The sequence below is a fragment of the Panthera leo genome, chromosome D2 (assembly GCF_018350215.1).
Source record: "Panthera leo isolate Ple1 chromosome D2, P.leo_Ple1_pat1.1, whole genome shotgun sequence".
Lineage (NCBI taxonomy): Eukaryota > Metazoa > Chordata > Mammalia > Carnivora > Felidae > Panthera > Panthera leo.
The window spans coordinates 75,474,405-75,501,119 of record NC_056689.1 but is presented as its reverse complement, the minus strand read 5'-3'; the positions used below and the strand labels follow the sequence as shown (position 1 = coordinate 75,501,119).

The 26,715-nt window shown below is 40.0% G+C and overlaps 1 protein-coding gene across 2 annotated transcripts in view; it reads right to left on the bottom strand.

Annotated features, from left to right (window-relative positions):
* Positions 1 to 26,715, bottom strand: part of INPP5F (inositol polyphosphate-5-phosphatase F) — an 89,696-nt gene that overhangs the window by 28,650 nt on the left and 34,331 nt on the right. Inside the window, exons 3-9 of one of the 2 annotated variants that reach the window (XM_042909410.1) lie at positions 20,661 to 20,797; positions 11,156 to 11,284; positions 10,779 to 10,946; positions 10,625 to 10,681; positions 8,114 to 8,312; positions 7,164 to 7,343; positions 6,179 to 6,246 (exon numbers count right to left, since the gene is read on the bottom strand). In XM_042909410.1, the coding sequence (XP_042765344.1) occupies positions 6,179 to 6,246; positions 7,164 to 7,343; positions 8,114 to 8,312; positions 10,625 to 10,681; positions 10,779 to 10,946; positions 11,156 to 11,284; positions 20,661 to 20,797 (938 nt within the window). Of the gene's footprint in view, positions 1 to 6,178; positions 6,247 to 7,163; positions 7,344 to 8,113; positions 8,313 to 10,624; positions 10,682 to 10,778; positions 10,947 to 11,155; positions 11,285 to 20,660; positions 20,798 to 26,715 lie in introns of those variants that run through there. The other variant, XM_042909411.1, reaches the window with a different exon arrangement.

Below are 26,715 nucleotides of genomic sequence, written 5' to 3'. Positions count from 1 at the left end.
AATTTAAAACCTCTTTACCCAATGACAATACAAGTAAGCAAAGGTAAAACAAAACAAAAAGACACAAAGGACTACGTGGGGGAACAGACCTGTAACATTAAAGCAATACTATATGAGTGCTATAAATTCAGTAAGAGGAAGAGTAAATTCACAATACAGAGGAAATTCACAAGAGAAAATATATAAATAGTCAATAAACATGAGGCTACGACTTTGTTAATAATCAAAGAGACAGAGGTAAACCAAGAGACAGACTCTCAACTGTAGAAAACAAACTGGTGGTTACCGGAGGGGAGATGGGTGGAGGGATGGGTTAAATAGGTGATGGGGACTAAGGAGGACACTTGTGATGAGTACCTGGAATTGAATGGAAGTGTTGAGTTGCCATATTGTATCCCTGAAACTAATATTACGCTGTATGTTAACTAAATGGAATTTAAATAAAAGCTCTTAAAAAAAAAAAGAAATACTAATTTTAAAACAGAAAACTAGCTTTCATCTTTACAGAGGCAAAAATTGAATCCTAAATGTCATCAGCATTGGTGAATACATGGGGAGATGGGCATGGCTCCCACTGTTGCTGAGGGTATAAACTGTTGGGATCTTTTGGGGAACAACAAAGTGGTAGTTATCAAGTTTAAATGCATCCTGTTTGATCCAGTCATTCTGCCTCTAGAAATCTGTTCTGTAAAGCAACTAAGTGTCCCAAAGCACACAAAAGTTGTTTTCTGGAATTTTTGTTTTTACAATAGCAAAAACTAGATCCTAAGGGTCCACCAAGAGATAAACGGTTAAATAACAGCCATGGAACATTAAGTGAAAACAGCTGCAGAATTGCATACATGGTATAGCCCTCCATTGACTTAATTTTAAATGTGTATATATACATGTGTCCAGATGGGCTTTTGCTGCAAATGACAAATCAGTGACTCAGGTCTCAGAGCAAGAAGTCTGGAAGCGGCATGGTTCCGGAATTGCTTAATTCAGTGGCACCAGTACCAATTCTCTCCATCTTTTTGCTCTGCCATCCTCAGCACACTGGTCAGCCCTGAGGCCAGTTCATTCATGGTTTTGCCACAGCTGCAGCGGCACGTCACATCCACACACAACAATCACGGAGGGACTGTTGGGTCCTGTATCTCCGCTTATTTATTAGAGCAGGAAATCTTTCCCAGAAGCTTCCCAGCAGACTTCCCTCACATCATCCCTCACTGGCCAAACTGCCAATGAGCACAAACAGGCCAATGCCTAAGCCAATCACTGGCAACAGGAACAGTGGTGCCACCCTGACTGAGTCAGGCTGACCGTGGGCCCACCTCCCAGAAAGCAATTACCCAGGGGACGCAGGTGGACAAGGGAACATTACTGGGGTACTATCAGAAAGGAGGTGTCTGCTCAATACACACGCTGGTAAAACTGACGTGTACAAATAGGCTTTAAAAGTCCATACAGAACAGGGATGAGGGTGGTTAAGGAGGTTATTGTTACTGCTTCCTTTACACGCTTCAGTATCATTAAAATTCATTTTTTAAGCAAGTCTATTTTTTTTTAATGTTTATTTATTTTTGAGAAAGAGAGACAGAGTGAGACTGGGGGAGGGGCAGAGAGAGAGGGAAGACACAGACTCCAAAGCAGGTTCCAGGCTGTGAGCTGTCAGCACAGAGCCCGACACGGGGCTCAAACCCACAATCCTGAGATCAAGAGTCGCATGCTCACCAGCTGAGCCAGCCAAGTCGCCCCTAGTTGTTACATTTAAATTGTGGTTTGGAGCACCTAGGTAGCCCAGTCGGTTAAGCATCTGACTTTAGCTCAGGTCACAATCTCACATTATCTCAAAAATAAATAAACATTAAAAAAATAATAAATTGTGGTTTATTTTCTGTAGTGCTAGTTATAATTGCACACATTGCTGATATATGAACTTATTCACACTGTAAAAAATTTCAACCATATGGGAATGCAAGCCGGTGCAGCCACTCTAGAAAACAGTATGGAGGTTCCTCAAAAAACTAAAAATAGAACCACCCTGTGACCCAGCAATGGCAGTACTAGGCATTGATCCAAGGGATACAGGTGTGCTGTTTCGAAGGGACACATGCACCCCCATGTTTATAGCAGCACTATCGACAATAGCCAAAGGATGGAAAGAGCCCAAATGTCCATCGATGGATAAATGGATAAAGAAGATGTGGTATATATATACAATGGAGTATTACTCGGCAATCAAAAAGAATGAAATCTTGTCATTTGCAACTACGTGGATGGAACTAGAGGGTGTTATGCTAAGTGAAATTAGAGAAAGACAAAAATCAAAGGACTTCACTCATATGAGGACTTTAAGAGAAAACAAATGAACAGAAGGGAAAGGAAACAAAAATAATATAAAAACAGGGAGGGGGACAAAACAGAAGAGACTCATAAATATGGAGAACAAACTGAGGGTTGCTCGAGGGGTTGTGGAAGGGGGGATGGGCTAAATGGGTAAGGGGCACTAAGGAATTTACTCCTGAAATCACTGTTGCACTAGATGCTAACTAATTTGGATGTAAATTTAAAAAAATAAAACAAGTTAAAAAAAAAAATTTCAAACATAAAGGTCAAATCCCTCCTCACCACAACCCAGACCCACACCCTTCCCTGGAGGTAACAACGGTTACCGTTCAGTGTGTGCCCTTTCAGCCCATATAAAGGTATGCCTACATAAATGTGCATGCCACATATGTGTGAGAACATATATGTGTAAAAGAACTACGTGTATATAAATGACACGGTTTTGTTTTGTGGGTTTGAGATGGCAGCACACCATATGCTCTTACAGTCTTTTCTCGCTGTGTGATCTTAAGATGTTTCCATGCTAGTGCACACAGATCTACCTCATCGTTTTTAAGCGTCTGTAGTCAAAACTTTTTTTTTTTAATTTTTTTTTTTTTTAACGTTTATTTATTTTTGAGACAGAGAAAGACAGAGCATGAACGGGGGAGGGGCAGAGAGAGAGGGAGACACAGAATCTGAAACAGGCTCCAGGCCCTGAGCTGTCAGCACAGAGCCCGACGCGGGGCTCGAACTCACGGACTGCGAGATCATGACCTGAGCTGAAGTCGGACGCTTAACCAACCAAGCCACCCAGGCGCCCCTTAAATGTGTCACACTGTTTATCCACTGACATTCTGATGAACAGTCAGGTTACTTTCATGCTGCAAAAATTGCTCTTGTACATGCCTCCTGGATTGAACGTGAGTTTCAGGTACATTTAAACATTTTTTTGTATTAGAGTCCCAGTTATTTCACATCCTTAATGGAACTTGGTATGTATGATTGTTTTATTTTAGTCATTCTGGTGTATAAGCGGTTTTAGTTTGTATTTCCCTGATGATGGGTGAAGTTCAACACCCTTTCAGATGTTTATTGGCCTATTAAATACACTTTTTCATGAACATCTGCTTAAGTCTTTTGTTGCCTTTTCTTTTAGGTTGTACATCTATTTTTAGCGTTTTTAAGAGGTTTTTTTGTTTTTTGTTTTTAGTAACTCTAGATAGGAATCTTTTGTCCTATATATGTATTAAAAAATCTTAAATATCTTCTACTTTGTGAATTGCTTTTCCATTCTTAGTGGTGCCTCTTAATAAACAGAAGTTCTTTATTTTAATAAAGTCTAAATTATTTTTTTCATTATGGTTTGGGATTTAAGTCCTATTTAATTTTAATACAGTTTAAATAAACGATAAAACTTTGATAACAATTAAAAATTTAGTAAAGTCAAATGTATCAATATTTTTCATTATTGGTTAATGCTTTTTAAGTCCTGACTAAGACCAAAGATCAAAAAGATGCTCTGGGGGTGCCAAGGTGAGTCTGGGCCAAGGCCTTGGGTCTTTTTAAAACAAAACAAAACAAAACAAAACAAAACAAAACAAAACAAAACAAAAAAACCCTATATTTTCCTTTAAAAAGTTTACAGTTTAACTTTTTGCATTCAGATCCATATCCACCTAGAAATGACTTCTATATATAATATGTAGGAAAGATATCAAAAAGCAAAACTACCAGATTAACAGTATAAGCATATTTTATTTTGATTGATAATACCATTCAAAATAGCTATACCAACTTATGTTTCCTCTAGCAATCTGTGAGCGTTCTCATTTCCCCAATTACTTGCCTTTATTTCTTACTGTCAAACTTTATAATTTTTTCAATCTGAGGGGTTTTAAAATTTTTTGATTTTTGAGAGAGAGAGAGCACAAGGAGGGGAGGGACAGAGAGACAGGACAGAGGATCCGAAGCGGGCTATGTACTGATAGCAGTGAGCTTGACTCGGGGCTCGAACCCATGCACCGTGAGATCACAACCTGAGCTTAAGTCTGACACTCTACTGAGCCACCCAGGTGGCCATGAGGGTTTGCTTTTTATTTCCCTGCTCAGACTTTGGGACTGCACGAAATTTCTACATTAATTTTGGAAGAACTGAAATCTATTCAGTATTAATCCTTCTTTCCAGGAACATGGTATTTTTTCTCCATTTATCCAGGTTTTCCTTTGCATTCTTTGGTAATTCTTCGTCCCATCTCCCATCCCCATACACAAACTATCTTTTTTTGTATGTTTATTAGGTTTTAGGTTATTTCTTCCTTTTTTATTTTTGTTGCTGTTAGAAAAATGCATCCTATAGCATTACACATTCGGACTGGTCATTGCAAATGGATCAGACTTACAGGTTATTATCGTAGACTCTGAGTCTAAAGTTCTCTCTTGGCCAGCAAAAGAACAGATGCAGGATTAAAAGTGAGAGATGGCTCATGTCTGGGAAAAGACAAGAGCCCCAAATAAGGGTCCTTGCTCCGTATTTATGAAGATTAAAAGGCTTACAAACTTGATGGGAGTACATAAAGAGACAATGAATCTGTGAACATTAACTCATGGGCATGAGGGAAAGGGGGTTTTGAAGATATACGGTGTTTGGGGTTTGGGTCAATATAAAACAAAATCCTGGCACCGGGCAGATGGTTGTTAAAGGCAGACAGGAGGCACTGCGTCTGTTTATCTTAGCTAGCCTAGGGGATAAGACAGGGAAAATAACCTCAGGGTTAACAAGGCACCTTTGTTTTGTTAATCAGTTCAGCTCTGGGCAGCATCACCGCAGGGCAGCAGTCTATAGCGCTATTTACCTGTTTACCTAATTTGGTCCTTCCTTCCTGTGAAAGCTTTCTGCTATAACACTAATTTGGGGGGCTTGGGGGGGTAATCTTGCTTACCCTACATATCTTTGTATTGGGGGCCTTTGCCCCCACCTACTCTATTCTGGGGGCCTTAGCACCCCCCCTTCTCTATCCTTATAACGCTTAATCTTGTTTACCCAAACTTGGGTGTGAGCATCCTATGGCTTTGTAATTCTTTTTTTTTTTTTTAATTAAAAAAAAATGTTTATCTTTATTTTTGAGACAGAGACAGAGCATGAGGTGGGGGGGGGGGGGGGGGGGAAGAGAGGCAGAGAGAGAGGGAGACACAGAATCAGAAGCAGGCTCCAGGCTCTGAGCTGTCAGCACAGAGCCTGACGCGGGGCTCGAACTTGACAACTGAGAGATCATGACCCGAGCCGAAGCCGGACTCTCAACAGACTGAGCCACCCAGGCGTCCCTGGCTTTATAATTCTTTATGCCTTGTTAACCCATCAGTGCTTATTCCCCAAGCTTATCCCCCACAGGTTATTCTATACAAATCTTGTATCTGAAATCTGGTCATCTTATTGAACTTGTAATTTCACTTAACAGTTTTCACTTGATTTTAGTCTATATGATCACAGTCCTACATATAAATACATAAGAGAGGTGGGCAGAGAGAAAAGATCTTGAAGATAGATGCATATCAAATTGTTATCTTCAGGAGGCAGAACTACAGGTGGTACTAAGAGATGCCTTTCTTTCCTTACTCTGGATACTTCTTCAACTATAATAATTAACGACAGTAGACTAATTCTTATCTAAAAACAGTCTAAAGTAGCTGATTCAATTCTTCCTAGAGAATATTAGAAATACTCTTAGCTTATGTATTCTTCAACTTCATGGCAAGATACCATTTTGTTTAATTACAAATAGTATATTGTTATTTTCATGAAATTTAAAGAAATAGATACATAACCATGGCTGAAAATGAAGGAACATTAATACAGATCAAAGCCCACCTGTTTTTTGTAAATTTTCAGTTGTTCTTCGAAATGGGCACAGAAATAGGCAATGGTGTCCTTTTCACCTACAAAGAAGTGATACAAAATCTATTTTTCCTTCCGATGTTTGAGACAGAAATTAGTGTCTATTCCACCCTTACTCTTACTTTTCAACAATTTCTTGGCCACCAAATGTAACTAAGATGGTCTAAAACCAGTATTTTTAAATACAGTGAGCCTGAGCCAGAGCCAAAGCCAAAGCCCTCAGATTCCTTTTCCCCCCAGGTAGGCTGCACCAGGCCACACTGGAAAAGCACACTATGTAATCAGGACCTTTACTGTTCATGTGTCCAGCCTGTTGTCAGAAAGGGTTCCATGTAGTTTATAGTAAGAGAATAAAACTCCTCTAAAAATATGAATATTATAAACTGAAGGTTTACTGGATTCTTACAAATATCAATTGAGTTTTGAGAGAAAAATATTCTGTAAACAATTTTTAAAATCAACCTCATTGAGTTACCTGGTTAGACTGATAGGATTTAGCCATTCCAGCGCTAAAGTTAAAATACTAGAAGAAATTAAATCCTCAGTAGTTAAAACAACAAACCTTACACAGCGAGACACTTGAGTAAAGGCATCTGATCTATTTTTTGTAGATGCCATCTGAACATATCTCCTGCTTCTATTAACATTGGCTACATTTACCCTTTTCCAAAAGTAAACATTTCATAAAGTATTCTCCAAAGAAACAACAACTAAAATCTGTGAAATAAGCTTTATTTTATTCTATTGTTAGGGCATTTTTTATTGTTAAACAACTTACTTAAACTGTCAACAACCATTATAACTCTTGCAATTACGGTATCTCTATTAAATCTCACCAACTGGAATATTGTTTTAAATGAAGTATCTGGCCAAGCAAATCCATACCTATAAAATACCTAATATTTTAAAAAATACTCTCTCAAATCATCACTGCAAACTAAGTAATGAACATGCTTACTTTTGTCCAGTCGTGGTCGCGGATTATATCGATACCCAACCTGGCTCCAAAAGACAGGCACAGAGCCTCGTGTTTGAATAAATGACAAAGTATGATTATGAACATGAATCAACTGCTCAGTTTCCACATAATTGGCAACATTTCCATTTTTATCCACTCCTCTTCGTTTATAACGCATTCCTAAAAGAAAATTAAAACAGAAAACAACATAAAAAACATTATTTAGTCTGATTAGATATGCTACAGCTTTTTTTTTTTTTTTTTAATGTTTATTTTGAGAGAGAGGGACATAGAGCACATGCAGGGGAGGGGCAGAGAGAGAGGGAGACAGAATCCAAAGCAGGCTCCAGGCTGTCAGCACAGAGCCCGATGCAGGGCTCAAACCCACGAACTGTGAGATCATGATCTGAGCCGAAGTCGGATGCTTAACCGACTGAGACACCCAGGCGCCCCTGATTAGATATGCTTCTTAACCAAATCCATCTTCCAGGATAGCTTTAAGGATCTAATGTGCAACTTCCAGGCAGAACAGAATCAACTTCCCCCAAACTCATAACTCTATGCATCATTGTTTTGTACAAGTTGAAGCAAAGCTACTTTCTGTGAACTGAAAGGGAAAGGTTTTCCCGAGGGCGCTGGTGCTCAGGAAGGATTTATTACCGTGATACAGGCTGTCAGTGGGAACAATGGTATTTAGAAACATATCCCAAGTGACTTTCTTCTCTTCTCCATATATATACCTCTTTTTCTTTCTGCTTTTGTTAACTCTCCCCCATTCACCTCCCTCCAAAAATTGGTCCCCAATTACATCACACGATTTAGAGTCACTGAGCACTTTGAAGCCAATTATGCTTCCAACTCCATTATTGTCATTAGCATTTCAACCCATCTGCAGCTTTTCCATTCTCGTCTGAATTTAACTTGCACATGATTTCAGCCCTTTTACTCACCTGCTCTGTGCCTACTTCGGCGTGAAATGAGAGCCACGAGAAATCGTGGGTGAATGTCATCTACACAGGTGGACTCCTGAGGGGGGGTCTCTGGGCTGCTTTTCTCATCATCAGATGATTCATTATAATTAACCACAAGTTCTTCAATCTGCACGAAACCTTGGATAATGGGGAGAATCCAAAAGTCCACATCTGGTGTCTGAAAACAATATGAATATCATGTTGTTTCTATTCTGTATGGTCCTGCTGCTTTCTTAAATAGAGGCTAGCACATATTTGTCGGTTTCCCAGAAGCAGAAACCTTCTGTTTCTTAACCATGTTTTCTGTTTATTGGAGAATGGCAGAAAAAAGGGAGGAAGGAAGACAAAGGGGAGAGCCTTTTTCTCTATGGTGAGCATTCAAAAATAGCTGCCTGAGAGGTCCCTGGCTGGCTCAGTCGGTAGAGCAGATATAGCGTGAGACTCTTGATCTCGGGGTCACAAGTTTGAGCCCCACATTGGGTATAGAGATTACTTACAAAAATAAATAAATAAAAAGAGCTGCCTAAGAAGACCCACCGGATAGAAGCCACACTGCCTGGTAACAAATTCAACCTCCACCACTTACGAACTCACTCTGATGAATCACTTAACCTCACCGTGCCCCAACGTCCTGCTTTGAGAAATAGGAAAAACTGTTACCTCATTTGGTTGAGTGAATGAGTAAAATGTAAAAAGTGTTTGGCATAGTGCCTGCCTTATTGTAAGGATTTAACAGACATAGCTACTATGATTATTCCCATTGGTACAGAAAAAACAAAAAACAAAAAAACCACTTATAGGCTGATTTTTAACTCACCGTTGTATCAAGGCTTTAACAACATACAACCAACTCTGATCCCCTTACTACAAAGCGCAGAGGTCCAACTCTATGTTCTAGTTTAGAAAAAACTTGCCTTGCCAAGCTAAAATCCACATAGTAAATGAACCAAAAAAAAAAAAAAAAAAGGAAAAGGAAAAAAAAAAAACGCTTTCCATAAATATCTTATTTTACAATGTCACCCAACATAATTAGGAGAGTATTAATTACATTTAGACATTTCCCCTTCTGTGCCTTTGAGGCTAAGAATACTCCAATTTCCCGGCTGACTGTCTGCAGGGAGAGTGAAGGGTAAGAAGTACTCTAGGGTGTTGTTCTCTTTCTCTCCCGTCTCCACAACTGTATCCAGCCTTAACCTCAGCATGACCTTCAAACCCACCTCATCATCCATAACCACATAAGCCGGGCAGGACCTGTCTCACAGTTTTGTTTTATGGAGCAGCAGACAGGATCCTAGGAAGGTGGTTAGAATTGAAAATTATGAAGGGTCTATATGCATTCATTATCCTTACCACCATCCTCATTATTTGTATTTTTGTTCTAGCAACAATGCAGAACTCTTGACGGGAACTCTTGACGGTGGCCAAACGCCACCTCTACTGCAAGCCATCAATTTTAAATGGTAATTCGAAGTTCCTGACAGAAACCCTGCAAAACGTTATTAGAGCCCAATGTGTCAGCAAGCAGGAAAAATATGCATTATCGTCACCCTTATTTTTCTCCCCTGTCACTGAGTTTCAGTGGTCACAGTTTGATCAGCCTCCTAAAAAGAGGTGAGAACATTTTCAAGCCTCATTCCCAATAGAGGCATGACAGATATCTCATGGGAGACACTGCTAAAGTCAAAATCATTTATACTAACCACTGCCAAGGGGGAGAGATAGGAGAAAAAAGGTTTGAAATTTTTGAAAAGTTAATGAAAAGATAGTATGTCACCCAGTCAGCTATTTGCCCACTTTGTGTCCAAAACAGCAACTGGCACATAGGAGGCCTTCCATACATATTTGTTGACGGAGTGAACTGTCCTTGGATGGGTATAATTCTTCCACACAGGAGACAGAGTGAAGGAACAGAGTAACCATTAAACTGGAAGGATCCTCATACAATAATCTCAACATATTCCCTCTCATCCTTGATTCAAATACTGGCAGTACTGGAATGTCCTCAAAGATCTTTCTACTCCAATCCCCAGATGAGGAAACAGGAAAGGGAAGTGACTGGCATCATTAAAGAAAAAGCACACTTCACCATTTCCAATGGGTGCAAACAAAATCTCTGTCTCCTAGGAACTCTGTGGACATTAGTTCCGCAGCCTTAAATTACTTCTATCCCACGGGAACCTGCTAAAAAGGCAGGCCTGTGGCTAGGCTGTAGAGTTGGGAACTGTCTTAAAACAAGGTCTTGGTGTTCATAGCTAAATGATTCCCATTCTAGAGAAGAAAACATTATAGTGAGATTTTTTTTTAAGTAGACTCCATGCCCAACATGGGGATCAAACTCACAACCCTGAGGTCCAGAGTCACATGGTCTACCGACTCAGCCAGCCAGGTGCTCCCATTTTAGTGAGATTTTGAATTCGTTTTAATACAGTGTTTAAAACTTTGCTTAACAACCATAACTACCTTTAGGATATTTTAGAAACAACTACTCACACCAATCTCAGTAAGATCTTGTATCATATATTTATTCCAAAAAAATCGGTCATCAACCTGGAAAAGGTAGAGAATGAATAGTTCAGAAACATGTTGAGCTTTCTTATAAATCATTCTGGAGGGCAAAGCCTGCCCTGAGCCATGAGAGAAGTACCTTCTGCCAGAGGGGACGGGGGTCCCTCTCCCCAGTGCTTTGCCTCTGCACCGAACTGGTTAGGTCATAAGTCAAGCTATAGTAAAAGGATTCTGAGTCCATGAACATCTTCAGCAACTCCTCGAGTAATCTCCTCTCCAACTTCTCCTTTTCTTTACTTTCCTTAACCTGTAAGAAGTTAATCTACTATTACTACAGGAATTCAATGTACAGCATTGTGTGGATAATGCCCAACTTCCTAGGAGGGAAGTGAAAATAATCCCAAGAACCATACATGGGACAAGCAGTTTGAAAACAAGTTTCCTGGGAAGGAAACTACCCTTCAATTTAAAAGTAATCAAAGATGGATTCCAAGCCCGTATCAATGAAACTCTTACTTTCTTTTTATTAGGAGCAGACACATTGGATTTAATGTGTGTAAAGGTCTTCAGTAGAAACTTTGAGTCATCAGGAGATGGTACAATCTTCTCTGGTTTGTTAATTCCAAAATGATGCTTCTTACAGAGCTAAATAATTAGGAAGAGAAAGAAAATTCATTATTATTACCGTCTGCTTGTTAAATGTCTGGGTACAAGTGCACAAGTGACTGCTACTGCTCATGCATGGTAGTTAAAAGAAAACCTCAAGATTTATTAGTAAAATGACCAAGTAGACAACTGATATTAGAGAGCACAGCTATGGTTTCAAGGATTAGAAAGCTACCATAGAGGGGCTCCTGGGTGGCTCAGTCGGTCAAACATCTGACTCCTGATTTTGGCTTAGGTCATGATCTCAATGGTTTGTGAGATCGAGCCCCGTGTAGGGCTCTGAGCTGATGGCATGCAGCCTGCTTGGGATTCTCTCTGTCCCTCTCTGTCTACCCTTCTCTGCCCCCACCCCTTCTCAAAATAAATAAAAGTAAACGTTTAAAAAAAAAAGTGATCGTAGAGGATAAGAAAGTAATACAGGACAAGACATCCTTAGGATTTAGGGGTGGGAAATTCAGGTTCGGATCACAATGACAGTAAGTCCTTACCCAGTATAACTGAAGAATAAAATACTCTGGTTGAGGTTTATCCATGCTTTGAAAATCGGCATCGGAGATTTAAAATATTGCAAAATACACATCTGCTATGCTCTAGGGGCATTACTTTACAGCTGTCTGCTAAAGATTCATTCATGCTAGTTAATGGAGCATTTGGGTTGAGAAGATGTCAAGAGTCTGCTCTGTAGGGAATCTTAAAAGCTGGACACTTCAATCACTCTCCTCCTATCCTCATACCTACAAACAGAATCGGCATAAAAACATACTCTTTGGGACCAGAGATTAAATTTGAAGAAGCCGTAAGCAGAGGCTGCAGGAAATGTGCAGTCTAACTGACAAGTATGAGGAAGAGGATGGGAACCTGTTAAGAGAAGGGCACAGAGGTTCCAAAGAAGGCTACCTGCTTAAAGCCAAGGGTTTTACATATAATTTTCACGTGGCTCAACACACAAGGCAAATACTCTGAGAGGTACACAGAGATTCTTTTAACTGTATGCAGACGAATTCCATGTTTTCGACGCAATGGGTGTATCACTACACTAAGTGGTAGCCACTCACGGAGAGCAAACAATTACTATGTGCCTATTATAATTAGTGTCTTACTTGCAAAATAACTATTACTAGATGATAAGCAGGATAAAAAATGAGAACAGAATCTAGCTCAAAGTGTGATTTTAAATTTAATAAAAAGGATCGATCACCCTTGGAAGTGGCCAATTTTGTCAATTCTATATAACTCAATAAAGCTGGAGAAAAACCAGAAGTGCAGACTGAGAATGGGACTGTATTCAGACAGAACAGGATCTTACAGACTTCAGGCCTTTTCAAAATTATGGCTATCAAAACCTCTGTTCACCGGGGTCTCACAACCTGACTGCAACTTTATGCTGCTCCTATGAACACAGGGGACCCGAAGATGAAGTCGCTCACGGCTGTCCTGCCGACACTGAGCTGACGATTTCCCAGAGAGTAAGCAAAACTACCAGGCTCTGAAGCTGACAGGGAAGGAGAGGAGAGCTAAGCAAGTACACACCGCTCCGGGGGCTCTCTCCTCCTCCCCTCCTTGCGTGCGGCACTCCCATCAGCATAGAAACATACCGATAGATCTTTCCTCAAACACCTTCACTTGACGCCTCTTCTGCTAGCCAGTGCCCTGTTCTTGTACTCCTCACTGCCTCCAGCCCATGGCATCCCCTCCTCTCCCGGGCCCACTCCAGTCAGGCTTCAGCCCCCTGCTACTCTACGTAAACTGCTATCTTCAGTGCGACCAATGACCTCCACTTTGCTAATAAGCCCAGAGGCAGACTCATCTTAACCTCTCGGTGGCATCTGACACAGTTGGTCACGCTCTGTCATCACATCATGCCATCTGTCATGCACTGTCTGCACTTGGCTTTCACCGGTGGTTCCTTCTTTATTTCTTCCACTGGTTCCTTTCTGACCTTTTGACTCAATGTCTTAGGCACCACGAGGCTCAGCTCTTGACCCCCTTCTCTATCTAAATTCAGTCCCTTCGTGATTTCATCCAGCGTCGTGGCTTCAGATACCACCCATATGCCAACTCCTCCTTCCCAAATGGGTATTTCCAGTCCAGCTCTCTCCCCAGATTCTAGACTCTCAAATCCCAACATTCCCTTCTGAATTGCCACCGGGCATCTGAAATTCAACGTGTCCAAAACTAGACTCTTACCTTCCCTCCACCGCCTTCACCTCCCACTTTCCTCCCCTTGTTTACTCCACTCCATCCACACTGGCCTTCTTGCTCCTCAACACGTCAGGAATGCTTCCGCCTCGGGATTCCATTCTAGCTGTCCTCTCTGCCCAACACCCTTCTCCCCAGACCTCTCACCACAATCTCCACTCCTGAGCACCCCCCCCCCACCGCCCTTCCTGTGCCCGACTTTTATTTCCCATAGCATTTATTACTTCTCAACATACTGCATAATAATCATTATGCTGACGTTTACTATCTGTAACGGAAGCTCATAATGGCAGAGGTGTTTGGTTTTTTGCCTCCTGTATCTCTAGTGCCGCACAGTCCCCGGCACAGGAGGTCACAATATTTGTTACATGACTGAATGAGCGCTGATGCTAAAATATAAATGGTAAACTCCAGGTTCATACACGGGGCAGGCATCGAAGTAGTCCCAGGAAAACTGTCACTGCCCTTATTCCAAGAATATACCTCACCCCCAGCGCCCCCACCTGCATTGGTGCAGAATCACTGGGGTAGCAGAGAACCAGTCTTAAAAAGAGGCTCTCCCGTTAGACCCCTGCTGCCTCCTCCGCTTGCAACACTGAGCAACTGTTGGTTAGCAATTTTTATACAGAATGTTAGTAATTATCTAGTCATATTAATAACACTCTCAAAAAAATTGAAAACGTGCCCAAACCTAGTTAGGGACTATCACGATTTTTATTTCCAAAACAGGGTATTAGGCATTTGTCAGACATAGTTATTCCTTAGCAGTACTCAAGCCAGCAAAATTTCTCCCAGGAAAGTAGAAAGCAGATGCGTAAGACCCAACTACTCTAAAGTCAGACCGTGTCTGCACCCACACATTCCTCACTCTCAGAAGGAGCGGAGACCCTCTCCTCTGCAAGGCTAGTTTCCTGCTGTGTCCCTTCTAGGACCAGGACCTTTCCTTCATTTCCTCCTCTCTTATCTGTTCCAGCCTCTAAGAGCCCCTTTGCTACCATCTTTTAACACTGTTAGAATTTACCAGAACATGTATCTTTTAATCCATTCCTTAACCCTAGAATCTCCTCTGAGGTAGCAGGGTAAAAATGGTGTCATGGTCACTTGAATTGTGAGGACTGTGGTCTGATAGGCATGGGTCAGAGAGTAAAAGCCCAATGGGACTGCTCAGGCAGAGTAAAATAAGGGCCTCCCCAAGTATGGAGAGGACAAACTTTATCTCTAAGAACATGACGCTAACACTCACCCCTGTGATCTCTTCCTCTGGTTCCCACGACTCTGGGCTCTTCCCCCCCTCTAACTTCTCCTGCTTAGTCTTCTTTGTTGGCATCTCTTTCTGTCCCTAAAGATGGTGGTATGTCCCAACATTCTGCCCTTAGCTCTCTTCCCCTTCTTCACGAATTCTAGAAAATGTCATCCTCTCTCATTTGAACTACTGTTATGTTTAACTACACATTTCTAATGCCACTCTTGTGCTGAGTTGATGACCCAAAAATATAACATCTCCCAGCTACTGACACCCTAGTCCCTCAAATCCAGCATTTCCAAAACTGATCAAAGTTTGTTTCCCAAATCTTGTTCTTCCTCTGGTTGCCGTAGGTCATTGACTACACTATCTACTGGATCCCTTACACAAGAGATGGACCCCTGGGTGGCCATCTTCCATTATTCTTCCCTAGCGTCTCTCCTATGGATCCCAGCTACTTCATGCTGATTGCCATTATGTTAATTCAGATCCATACCTTTTGCCCAGATCAGTATTTCTCAAGGCAGGGGCTACTGGCTAAACAGGAGAATTCTTTATACATAATTATCCCCCATAGAGCAGACGACCTAACAGGCCTCCTCTCACAAGGTAGCAAGTTGGGCTCCAGCACTGAGCACGGTTCCAGGCCCCCATCTCTCCTGTAGTCCTTTTAGTTCCCTTTACTGTGCAGATGCCAAATCTCCACCTCCCACTGCCTGATTCTGGACCCAGAACCAAGGAGGCCTATAGCCTCAGTTCGACCTAACGTCCATTTATGGTCCATGAAGATGCTTCTCCTCTCTAGGCCTGGCCATGTCTTTGTTTTCCTTTTTCTAAAAAAAAAACAAACAAAAAAAAACCTATCCCCTTCCTGGGCTTGGAATAGAGCCTAATCCCAATATCCCTTAACTTCATTATCCACAACTCCAAAATAAAAAAAATTAAAAAAAAAAAAAAAAAATCAATGAAACCTGCAAGTTAATTTTTTTAAGTTTGTTACAAACTCATTTAATTGCCAAATATGCCCTGAACCGATAGAAGGCTATTGAAAGTCATCCTAGTATGAATATTCGTATGATTCTTTAGGAAATATTAATGTATTATATTATGGGGTAATGCCCCAGACTCACTGGATATGTATGGAATGCATGGAATAGCCTTTTGAAAACTCTCAAAATCCTGAATTCTAAGACAAATATGGCCCCAAAGTTTTCAGATAAGGATTGTGATCTGTATAGCAAAGCACAAACGCAGGATACCATCTTACCTGGAGGTCGATTTCTGTCTCTTAAAACCAATTTTTCTAAATAGAGATTTAGGGGCACCTGGGTGTCTTAGTCAGTTAGGCATCCAACTCCAGATTTCAGCTCAGATCATGGTCTCACGGTTCGTGGGATGGAGCCCTGCGTCAGGCTCCACACTGACAGCACGGAGCCTGCTTGGGATTCTCTCCCTCTCTCTCTCTCTGCCCCTCCCTGGCTCGTGCTCGCTTGCTCTCTCAAAATAAACTTAAAAAAATAAAAATAGAGATTTAAATTTACTTTAACAATTCCATAAATATTTTAGAATCTTCCACATAGTTACCGTTAGAAAAGTATAGACCACTATTGTTTTTAAAAGGGCTACATTTTTTTTTAAAGGGTTACATTTATTTTTTTTAAATGCAGGCTACCATTTATAAGTTTTTATTATCACCACCTGGTGCTCATCACAACTGTGCATTCCTTGATCCTAAAAGGGTTAAATTTAGTCCTTCTGAAAAACAAGGATAGAGAAAATAACCTCTCGGGATCCTGTCCAGTCCTAAGAGGCTTTGTTTAGACAGAGCTCTTGGGATTACAACATTCAGCATTGACAGTGGGATCACCTTCCCTTTTCCAGAGGCCCGGCCAGTTGTGCGCAGTATGTGCTTAGGCCCTCATCACAGCTTTGATCCGCACGATCTCAAAAAGAAAACCACCACCAGAGGCCCCAGGGTGCTCCACCACTTCTTGTCTTACTCTAGCAACTTACGTCTCACAACCAAGATTAAGGGCTGATGTTGATGCTGCTATTTAAGAAAAGGAAAAAGAATGAGTTTACTTTCAAAGTTGGTATCTGTGTCCATCTGGAGCTAAAATTTTAAAGATGTCTAAAGGGAAACCAAATATGGAAAATGTTGCAGTTATCTATTAAGGCAATGAGATACAGCAAATAAGATATGCAGACATGGGACAGAAGGCTATAAAACTTTAAAGGATGTTTTTTCAAAAGCAAGAACATCGATGTTATCTACTGAACCCCACAGATTCTTCACGCTCTTGGATAGATGTTTTAAAATGGCATACTGCTCTGAACAACAGTCTGGTGCTTCCTCAAAAGGTTGAACACAGAGTTACCGTATGACCCAGCAATTCCAGTCCTAGGCCATGCCCAAGAGAAATGAAAACAAGTGTCCACCAAAAACTTGTGCACAAATGTTCACAGAACTATTCCTAACAGCCAAACGGTGAAAGCAACCCAAATATCCATCAACTGGTGAATGGATAAATGTGATATATCCACACAGTGGAATGAAAAGGAATTAAGTACTGAGATATACAAACAATGGTTATGCACCTTGAAAACATTGCACTAAGTAAAAAGAAGCCAGTCACAAAAGGCCACACATAGGGGCTCCTGGGTGGCTCAGTTGGTTAAGCGTCGGACTCTTGATTTCAGCTCAGGTCATGATCTCACAGTTCGTGAGATCGAGCCCTACATCAGGCTCCGCGCTGACAGCAAAGAGCCTGCCTGGAATTCTCTCTCTCGCTCTTTATGTCCCTCCCCACTTCCTCAAAATAAATAAATAAACATTAAGAAGTATTTTAAAAATAATATTAAAAAACAAAAACAAAAGGCCAAATATCATATGATTCTATTTAAAAGAAATGTTCAGAATAGGCAAATTTAGACAGTAGATCAGTGGTTGTCTAGGACTGAGGGAGCTGGGGTTTGGAGAAAAATGAGGAGTGACTGCTAATGAGCACAGGGTTTCTTCATGGAGAACATACATAATGAATATGTTCTAACGTCGATTGTGGTAATGGTCACAAAATTCTGAATATATTGAAAGCCACTGAATTATATGCTGTAAATGGGTGAACTGTATAGTACGTGAATTTTTTTTTTTTAATTGGCAAACAAGCCTAATACTTGAGGTGAAAAGGCAACCAAGGCAGAAAACTAGAAAATCTATTAAATTCCAGAGTCTGGAATAAGACTGCTTCTGCTCTAATTACAGAACACAGACGAGGCCCCAGCAAGTCTGAGAAGTGACCGCACGAAAGAGTCCGAGGGCCCTGCTGGGAAGGACGAGGGCACTGAAAGCAATACACAGACATCCAAATTAGAAAGAGGTAGAAAGAAACATAAGAATTGGTTTTAAAAATATGTATGTTTATGAAAAATAACGGAGTTAAGTAGGAAAAAAATATGTAAAAATGCAAAAAACCGAAAACTAGTCTAAAAATTTCAAAGTAATGTTGTTCCTTCAAAATCTTGGGGAAATGGAAATAACCATTAAGACTCACTAAAATATGGACAATGATTATTTCTAAGTAGTGGGCTTTTTTCCCTTCTTCTCATTACATACAATTTACTATGAAATCAAAACAAATAACAATGATTGCTAAGCTTCTAAAAGCTCCCTTTAAATGGATTTATATGGCAATTGGAATAAAGATCCCAAAGATTTAAATTAACGTGTTGGAAAATAAGCAAGCAATTCATGATTTCCAAAATAGCTGTTCTTTGCCCTTGCCTCCTGTTTTTCACTGTTGAAAAGCTCTCCTAAAAAAGGGGGAAAGGCTTAAGTGCAAATTTCTAAAATGATAATCTCCTCAGAGAAAGGTGTGCCAAACTACTCATGAAAATAAGATCTGGAAATATTTTCCCTGTGTCATGTTTACCCCCAATTAACAGGGATCATTACATATTTTCAGCTCTTAACATGGACCACACCCTTAATGCCCATAAGTGCTATAGTTAATACGGCCCAATAGTGCTGTAAAAACATTCAACTCTCTTATGTTGGGGGTAAATCTCATTTTCATTTTATTTAAAGATAATCTGTTTCACTTGAGAATATCAAGAGAGAAAAAAGGGAAAATGTGAAGAATGAAAATCTCAAAGTTTTCATAATATTCACATTTCTGTGTTTAAAAATTCCACATAAAACGTCATTTGCTTGCCGCCCCCCCCCCCCCCCCACCATTTTTACAATAGCCAGCTACGAATATCAAGAATATTACAGATTAGGGAGCAAAAGGGTGTCAGAAAACTTCCCTGAAAAATCCAACAAGGGTCCCAGGCTTCTCTGGATGAGGAGTGACCGTACATTTCCCAGAGTGGGGAGTGCAAATGTGCAGACCAATGACTGACAGGTGGATAAAGTGCCAGACAAGCTGTCTCCTACTCTAAATCTAACTACCAGGGTCCCTAGCTTAGTGCTTAAACCAGAACGCCAGTGCTCCCCCTCAAGGCAAAGGTTGGTGACAGAAAAGTCATGCTGATCTTCCAATTTGTCAGCAAAGCCATCCAAAGACACTGATGACACATTTATTGGTTTAGTAAACTAACTGAGTTTTTGCTAGTCTGGCTGCCCTTTCCTACGATAAAATGCAAACAAAAACTGCCAAGACCTGCTTTTAATAGGCTTAACTGCTACCTATTTGTCTCTAGATCAGCAATAATGATTAATGTTCTAGCACTGGAACAATAAAGGGGAGTAAGAAATACTCTAATCTTTTTTGATTCCCATAATAAATAAAATATCAGGGTCCTCTTAAATTCAATTTAATGCTGGTTTCTAAAAATTAGATTGTCAAACTTCCAGTACAATCTGAAACATAAAAATAACCGTATTTTTACTTATTTTTCTAAACAATTTAACCCTGTCCCCAAATTTCCTCCCCAGGAGACCAGCCCAGAAAAACATGTATTGAACTGTGGGATAGTGGGTGCTCTGGTACCTGTTACCTGCTGTTTAGGTACTACAGAGGCAGCTCAGCAGAGTGATACAGGACAAGATGGCCTGAGTCCAGGCCCAGTCCCCATGATGTGCCAGCTGTGACTTAACTCTTGCCCAGTCTCCTTCCTTCATCTGTATAGCGTGGATCCAACAGTGCTCACCTTATAGGGTGCATTGAGGCATCAGATAGGATAAGCCACTCAACCTTCAGGGCCTCACATATCACATAGTGATGAGGACACCCCAGGACCAGGGCAGAGTGAGGACATCCCTAGAGGCCACATCCCTGCACCAACTGCAAACATGATACAAACGCTTTCGTGGGCTACTTCTACCTACTGGTGGTACAGTTGGTGAAAAAAAAAAAAAAAAAAAAATACTGGCCCTGGGAAATCTCATTATTTTGGCCTTAAGTCCCTCTATTGTAGGCTTGGTTTCCTTTTGAAAAATTAGAAGATTGCACTAGATCAGTGGTTTCTTTCTTTAAGAAAAAAAAAATTTTAATTACAAAAACAAATATATGTTTAAAAAAATTTCAAGAAATACAGATAAAAAAGGATATAGAACAAATTAAATCTCATCACCTTCTTGACTAACTCCACTCTCTCCCAAATCAGGAGTTTTTAAACTGTAGTGTGCAGAGTTCTGGGTTCCCTGGAAGCAGAAAATGGCTTTCCAGTAGAGGCCAGGTGGGCAGGGTCCCAAGGATCCCCTCCCCTGTATCACCACCTCTGCCTTTATGCATTTTATACACTGGATTTCACAGATTTTGAAAGTTTCCACTACTGAAGCGAAGTTTGAAAACCACAGGATTAAGTTACTTTTAAAAATATTATCCAGTTCTAAAATTACGATTTTGGACTATTAAACCAAATCCTATTTACATCAAGCTTCCATAAAATTTCCTGAGACTTCCACCTTACCTCTAACTCAAGATCCTGAGGCTCCATTTCAGAAAGCGACAGCACGGCAATTTTGGTAACTTTACAGACCTCATGGTCTCCTGGAAGTTTGCCCACCAACGCTTTCTGCCGAATTAAAATAAGCCACCATGGAAGATCTGAAAGAGAAAAAGTCACACTAACGTCTGGTATCTGTAAAATGCTACTATCCTAGCAAGCTGAAGACGAATAATCTAACAACACAATATACATTAAATATAACCCTTCAAAGTAAAGCACACGACAAAGATATAAAAATGGCCCTGAATATGGGAAAAGATGTTCCGCCTCACTCATAATTAGAGAGATGTAAATTAAAATGTAGTGATGCCACGTTTACCTATCGGATTGGGGAAAATAAAAGGTATGACAGCACATTCACTGGCAAGGCTGGGGGACACAGGCACCATCATACAGTGCTGGTGGGAATACAAACAGGCAAAACTTTTCTGGAGGGAAATTTAGTGATACCTAACAATAAAACATATGCACCTACCTTAAACCTAGCAATCCCACTCTTGTGAGTTCACCCAAAGATATGCAGCCAGCCCAAAAGGAGGTAAACTCAAGTCTATTCATTGCAGCGGTTTGTAATTGCAAAATACTAGAAACAATTTAGCTGTCCAGACATAGGACAGTGGTTGAATAAACTGGGACACATCCTCTCAGTGGAATACTATGAAGCTGTAGAAAAGACATTAGGCATGTTCTAGGAACTGACAAGAAACGATTCCTGGATATATTACATGGATAAACTGGAGATACTTATAGAACAAGGATATAATGAAGTCATAGATGATTTATTATCAAATCAAAGTACAAAAGAGTATCTAGAGTGTGCCACCTTTTATGGAAGATATGAGAAAAAACACACACACTGCTGAGTTACACACAAAAATAAAAGAGAAATTAGAAATTAATGAGACTGGTTACCTACAGAGAGTAGTAGGCAGAAATATGATGCCAAAGGGGGGAAATGGGGGAGATGAAAGGGATCAGGGGAAATGACAGTTCTGAGTATACCCTTTTGTATAGTTCTGACTCTTAGGACTACGGTGATATTTCACACCTCCACAAAAATAAGGAAATAGTTGCTTTCAACCAGAATGGGGAGTGGGGGCAAGACTAAAAACTAAATGCAAACAGCAACTTAACTCTAATACAAATGGAAAATGTAACCACATGGTTAGAAAAAACTCACCTAAATAACTCTGGAAAACATTATTTTTTAAGGATAAAGACAAAAAGAACTACATATAATACTGTACTCTGGTTAGTGAATTTGTTGGAAGGGCGTGAGTTAGCGATTCCAAAACCACTTTATGCGCACACTAGGACCAAGCAAATAATATACTGAGACTAACGGGTGGGGTGAGAGGGGAGGGAGATGGTAAAACAAACTAAAGAAATCTTTAAGTACAAGAAAGAAGGAAAGAAAACACCCAAGGGCCCAACAATGATCTTTCCAATCCAAATTTTTTATTTCTCACAAGATTTTTATTTATTTTTTTTAAAGATTTTTAATTAAGTGAGAAATGGTCTAGAAAAGACGGCATGCAAATGCTATTTTTCAGTTCATGAGGTTACAGACACCCTTAAAAAAAGTACTCCCTAATTAGCACCAAAAATAAAAATAATCAAAATAGTGTTTCAGTAATTTCTTGTGGAAAAGCAACATGATGGATATATATTCACCATATAAAAAATGTTCTTAAAAGAGATCTATAGTATTTTGGGGCGCCTGGGTGGCTCAGTCGGTTAAGCGGCCGACTTCAGCTCAGGTTACGATCTTGCGGTCCGTGAGTTCGAACCCCGCGTCGGGCTCTGGGCTGATGGCTCAGAGCCTGGAGCCTGCTTCCGATTCTGTGTCTCCCTCTCTCTCTGCCCCTCCCCCGTTCATGCTCTGTCTCTCTCGGTCTCAAAAATAAATAAAACGTTAAAAAAAAAAAATTAAAAAAAAAAAGAGATATATAGTATTTCAATTTCCCCCAAATATCAATCAACTCACATTCTAGGGACTGTGCTTTGAAAATGTGCTTAAGGCATCTCATAGATGCAAGAGTTTGGAAGAGTTTCATAATTCTTTATAAAGTAGGATGGAAATTTACTCCAAAGTTTCAAGGCTTTTACAGGCCATTTCATTATTCATTATCATTAAACATTAAGCAGGGACCTACCACGGGCTACGGAGTATTTTAGGCATGGATCAAAGTTATCAAGCACCTATCATATAATAAACCTAACACATAATAAATAAAGCACGTAACACTTGTTCTTCAGAAAGGTAGGAGTTAACAACAAACAATATACTGTTGAATGTCAATACAGTATTTTGTTGAATAAAACAAAATCCTTACTATAGGATTCCTAACCTCACAGGAATAATTTCTGTTAGCGTGCTGGCAGTTGACCAGGCAGCCAACACTAGGAAGTCCTTTCCCTAGCTTATGCCTTCTAGCTGGAGTTGACTTTGGATACATTTCATATTAACACTGCAAATTATGGTTTTAATAAATAACAGCAATGAAAAACACAATATGCATAATCAAATGTAATAAATATCTTTCCAATAAACCACCTTATGGCATAGTGCCAACATATAAAAATATTAACCTTCGAACAGAGGTTTTGCTCCATGCATAAACTCACTTGGGAAACCAAAACGCATCATTTTTTTCTTTCATAAAAATACTGATCCTACCAATACTGAAATACAACTTCCAAACCCAAACACATTTTAAAATAAAATATGCATACTTTTAGAGTTTAGTTAGCTAGTTCTACAGAAAAAAAAATATGAAAAAAGGTGTTCTTTAAAAATATATATATTATGGACTGAAGTTCAATATGTTTGGGGAATTATAATGAAGATTAAATCTGAAAAAGTATAATGTAAGCGATCAAACAACAGAGAAAATCTGTAGTGGGCTGGACTTTGAGGTCAGAACTCAGACTTGAATTTTAGCTCACCACTTATTTATCGGGTACCTAGCAGCACAATACTTAGCTGACTTCCTGGTTTTCTTATTTGTACAGTGGGATAAAACTGCCTGCTACAGAGAATAGCTACGAGGATTAAATAATCTTTATGATTCATGTTACTGTTACTAAGAGCTAACGTTTACCAGATAGCAAAACGTACTATAAAGCAGGTAAATAAAACGATGGGGTAGTGGTATAGGAATGGCCAAATGAACACTGGAAGAGAACAGAGCAGACAGACACAGACCCGTAGGATATGAACACCTGGTACATGATGATAAAGCGGGGGAGAGCGTGTAGGTCATTAAACGGTGCTGAAACACATACTGAAGCACTGGTGGATAAACAGGGCATCTGGAATCGGCTTTGAAATAATTTAGCAGCTGGAAGTGTGCGAACCATGGATTTAAAAAAGGCTTTTTTATAGCTAACTTCCAACCAATCTACAAACTGCATCAAAAAGAAAACATGAGGGGTGCCTGAGTGGCTCAGTAGATTAGGTGTCAGACTCTTGATTTCCAGTCAGGTCATGATCTCACGGTTCTTGAGATCAAGCCCTGCATCGGGTTCCATGCTGAGCCCACTTGGGATTCTCTCTCTCCCTCTCTTTACCCCTCCCCTGCTCATGCTGTCTCTCTCTCAAAAGAAATAAATAAGCCTAAAAAAACTAATTAAAAGAAAACATGGAAAGTAAAATTAATAGGGGAATAGATTTCTACTAGTTATAATCTAAGGAAATTGGGATGATGAAAATATTTTGGAATTAGTGGTGATGATTGTACAACTCTGAGAATGTATTAAAAACCACTGAATTGTACATTTTCAAAGGGGTGAATTTTACGGCATGTGGATTACATCTCAATTTTTTTTTTTTACTTTCTTATTTAAAAAAACTTTTTTAATATTTTGAGAGGGAGAGGGAGAGAGAGTGAGCAGGGGAGGGACAGAGACAGAGAGGGAGAGAGAAAATCCCAAGGAGGCTCCATGCTGTCAGCACAGAGCCCAGTGCAGGGCTCAAAATCATGAGACATGAGATGATCACCTGAGACAAAATCAAGAGTAGGATGCTTAACTGACTGAGCCACCCAGGCAGCTCCTCAATTTCTTTTTAAAGTTCCTTCTAAAAAAGAGAAAAGAACTTGTTAGGAGTCTTACCTAGCAAAGCAGAGAATAAAAAACCAAAAAGTGTATTTTCTGCCCAAGACAAAGGTAAAACTAGGACAGCCCATTAATTCTTGAATTACATCAACATCACTCCAAACAGCTACCAGTTTTCACTAGTGTTGAAAAAAACAAAACAAAACAATTAAAATTATCACAATGGAAAGAAAATGAAAATTTTGAATTGGACACAGAGCTATCTCCAGACAAAATCACTGACTCTAGAAAACAAAACAAACAAAAACCTCATGGAAAATAATAAACTCCATTTCTATAATTATTTTGCTTTAGGTGACACCGCACATAACAACCCTGTGAGCCTGAAAGTCTGGCAAGAATGAACATGTTAGGAACAGGGTTAAATGATCCAAAAATATGTTTTACAGTTTAAGAAAAATGTAGAAGCATCCAGTCACTAGTGTTTGGAAGTCCCAGTATGCATCAGGCAAAATTCTATAATTAAATTTTTAAAAGCACCAATGATATTAATTTATATCATCATCCACCAGGAAAAAAAAGCGTGGCTCAATGAAAGCTGCCACATTGAGATGTGGACGTGCAGTGCAACCAAGTCAAAGGTAACTTCGGCGTAAAGATACTCTTTCACCTTTTTTTAACATATTACAATGGGAGAAATAGTCAGTTTTGTAACCCTGGCTCCTCCAGGAAGAGACAGACAAGGAACTCTGACTTCCCCAGCAAGATAAGAAAATGGATTAGGAAATAATTATCTTGAAAAGGATGACCAGTAGGGCAAGCTAAAACAATAGTACTGGAAAAGATTCAGTTGTTTGCTCTATACAATAATTGACTCACTTAAAAGGGTAAAAACAATTGTGGAATAAAGATTTTCATCAAAAAATTTTTTTTATCCAATTTCAGAAAATGTTTTTACAGACACTCATGACCTCACCTCTGGGAAGTATTCCATCTACATGTTTCTCGACATGGTATCCATCCTACCAACATAATGATAAGCATGTGATCCAACGATGAGTGGCCAGCAATCCTTTTTTGTTAATGTTAATTTTATGAAGAATATATAAACACATTCATTTGCTTAAAAATGTAAATGTTGGGGCGCCTGGGTGGCTCAGTCAGTTAAGTGTCCGACTTAGGCTCAGGTCATGATCTCACAGTTCCTGAGTTCAAGCACAAAGCCTGGAGCCTGCTTTGGATTCTGTGTCTCCTTCTCTCTCTGCCCCTCCCCTGCTCTCTCTCTCTCTCTCCTTCAAAACATTAAAAAAAATGTAAATGTTAACAGATAAAACTAAACTTCCTTTTGATCATTATTCCCCCTTCCACAGATATTCTTTATATCAAATCCAAACCCCACTTCAGGAGAACAATTGGTTACTATGCTTGGCACTAGTCCTTTTACTGATTTTTTATTTAAAAAAAAAATTTTTTTTTGAATGTTTATTTTTGAGAGAGACAGACAGAGCATGAGCGGGGGGAGGGGCAGAGAGAGAGAGGGAGACACAGAATCTGAAGCAGGCTCCAGGCTCTGAGCTGTCAGCACAGAGCTCGACACAGGGCTTGAACTCATGATCATGACCTGAGCCAAAGTCAGATGCTCAACCGACTGAGCCACCCAGGCACCCCTGGCATTAGTCCTTTTAATCTTACTTGAAAGCTTAAAGATGACATATAAAAAAAGACTATTTTTTTAATGTTTATTTTGAGAGAGTGCATGTGTGAGCACACACCTGCATGCAAGGGGGAAGGGGGAGAGAGAGAATCCCAAGCAAGCTCCACGCTGCCAGTGCAGAGCCTAGTGAGGGGCTCGATCCCACAAACCACGAGATCATGACCTAGCCAAAATTAAGAGTCAGATGCTCAACCAACTGAGCCACCCAGGAGCCCCTTAATTTTAGTTTTCATATGAAACATT